Genomic DNA, 2,183 nt, shown 5'->3' on the forward strand with positions numbered 1-2,183 from the left:
TGACCGGACTTTTGTTTTAAACTGGGTGTTAAGTCCAAATCCGTTACAGGAGGCTTTAGTAATGCTATAAGCAAATGTTTTATTTTCTAAAAGGCTGAATTTATTTGGATGTTGCTTTTTATTAATGCACCTAATGAGTTACATGTAACAATCTTCCCAAGTTAAACCCTTTTAGACTCATTATGGCCAACAAATATTCACAACCAGCTTCCAAACATGGACCCTACGGTTGTTACTCTAGATATAATCCTCTTAATTTATAAAGCAGCTTCTCCAATTGTGCCAGTGGGTCTCCACCTGGATGATCAGCCTGTAAAAAGAGAATTAGCCAGTAAAAGGGAGGAGTTAGTGTGAAGAGGATTCAGGCAGTCTTCAGCAGTTAGCATCTCCACGCATCGACCGACTCCAGAGAGATAGGAAGACGGACAGGTAGACACGGCGGGGAGACACAAAGTTCCCATCAGGCACTGGGGCCTGGCCTCCCGTTCACACAGTGCCACTGCAAAAGGATCAGGAGGATGCCAGGAGAGGAATAAAAAAAAAAAAAACAGACAATCCAACGAGTGAGAAAAGAAGAAATTCAGCCAAAACTGCACGGAACAGACCAAGCTGGAAGTCGGACACAGGGGTCAGACTTGGACAGGAAGACGGGTCTTCAGTTTGCACAGAAAGACCATGAGAGAAAGAGGTCAGAGTTTTCACAGCCCTCCTGCAGACGGACCACAGCGGATGCTGGATTAGAGACCGTGGCAAACATGAAACCCATTCCATTGCATCGTGCAGAAAAGCCACATGCACCGTGATTCTCTGCCTCCGGCAAAACAAGAGTTAATGGTCCTGCACACGTCCACACACACACACACACACAGAGAACAACACATACCAACACTGCCCTGCCAGTGGCAACAGACACACAGGGACAGAGTGGGGAGGTGGAAAGATGGGAGGGATGTGGTGAGTTTACAGGACGAGTAAATAAACTAATGAGCTCAAATACCAGCTCTACTGGGCCTGGATGATTTATAGTGTAAAAACAGTCGCTCTGGTGGAAGACTAAAGAACTGAAGGGTTAAAAGCATCTGTTTAATGAAATGCACTCTTATCCAAATCATCTTCCCTAATCAAAAACTTTTATTACGTTACCTTTCATGTGTTTTTAGCTGCTTCAATATCACTGAAGATCGCTGCCAGCTTTTACAAATGAATGCTTTTAAGCAGTCCTAATACAGGAGGAGCAGCTTAAAAAATCGAATAAGGCCACAACAAAAATCTACAAATTTTAAAATTCTGTCAATTCAACTCTGAAAAATAAACTACTCAATTAATATTATTTGCTTTAAAATAGCTTCAGCTGATCCCTGATATTTGCCTAAACCGTCCAAAGCAGCAGTACCACCATAGCAGACTATCAGCCCTCCCTGCAGCCTCAACTGACATAAACAGTCGGCTGGAAGTTTTAAAATCTGCTAACCTGGAATGTTTATCGATGCCAAATGCTAGCTAAGCTAATGCTACATACTAACACTGACAATTGAAGGAAAGTTTAAGGTCATTAAGGCTTTTTTATCTGTAACAATGAAGCAGCAAACCTCCTGGATAACGAAAGATGATACTGTTTCTCTGAGCCCAATGACGGGGTTCCGATGATGCAAAGTTCCTTTTATTTAGATACGTTTACGAAGAGCGTGGCGGCACAGCATGCAACCCTGCAGTCTACTGACTACAGAGGATTTGGGTCATACAGTGACAATGTTATTGTTTTTAAGTAAATAAAGCCCTAATGTTACCAGAGTAAAGTCATAACATCGTCAGCTGTAACAGAACAGATCAAGAATAAAGTCGTAACATGACGAGAATTTAGTCACAACACACGAGAATAAAGTCGTAACTCGACGAGAATAAAGTAGTAACTCGACGAGAATAAAGTCGTAACTCGACGAGAATAAAGTCGTAACTCGACGAGAATAAAGTCGTAACTCGACGAGAATAAAGTCGTAACTTGACGAGAATTTAGTCACAACACTGCAAAATAAAGGCTGCGAGAACGACGACGTAACATTGCGAGAACCACGTCGTAACTTTGCGAGAACAACAAGGTAACTTTTCTAAAGCAATCACGTAATTTTTCGAGGACAACCACATAAATTTGTGAGGACAACCAGTCAACCACTTAAATTTGCGAG

At 42.1% G+C, this 2,183-nt stretch overlaps 1 protein-coding gene across 1 annotated transcript in view; it reads right to left on the minus strand.

The window, feature by feature from the left end:
• The window catches only part of map2k7 (mitogen-activated protein kinase kinase 7), a 31,103-nt gene that overhangs the window by 19,694 nt on the left and 9,226 nt on the right, over positions 1–2,183 (minus strand). Inside the window, exon 3 of the mRNA XM_015400186.1 lies at positions 884–893. Within this exon, the coding sequence (XP_015255672.1) occupies positions 884–893 (10 nt within the window). The remainder of the gene's footprint in view (positions 1–883; positions 894–2,183) is intronic.

The sequence above is a fragment of the Cyprinodon variegatus genome, unplaced genomic scaffold (genome assembly GCF_000732505.1).
Source record: "Cyprinodon variegatus isolate N-32 unplaced genomic scaffold, C_variegatus-1.0 Scaffold1080, whole genome shotgun sequence".
NCBI classification, from domain to species: Eukaryota; Metazoa; Chordata; class Actinopteri; order Cyprinodontiformes; family Cyprinodontidae; genus Cyprinodon; species Cyprinodon variegatus.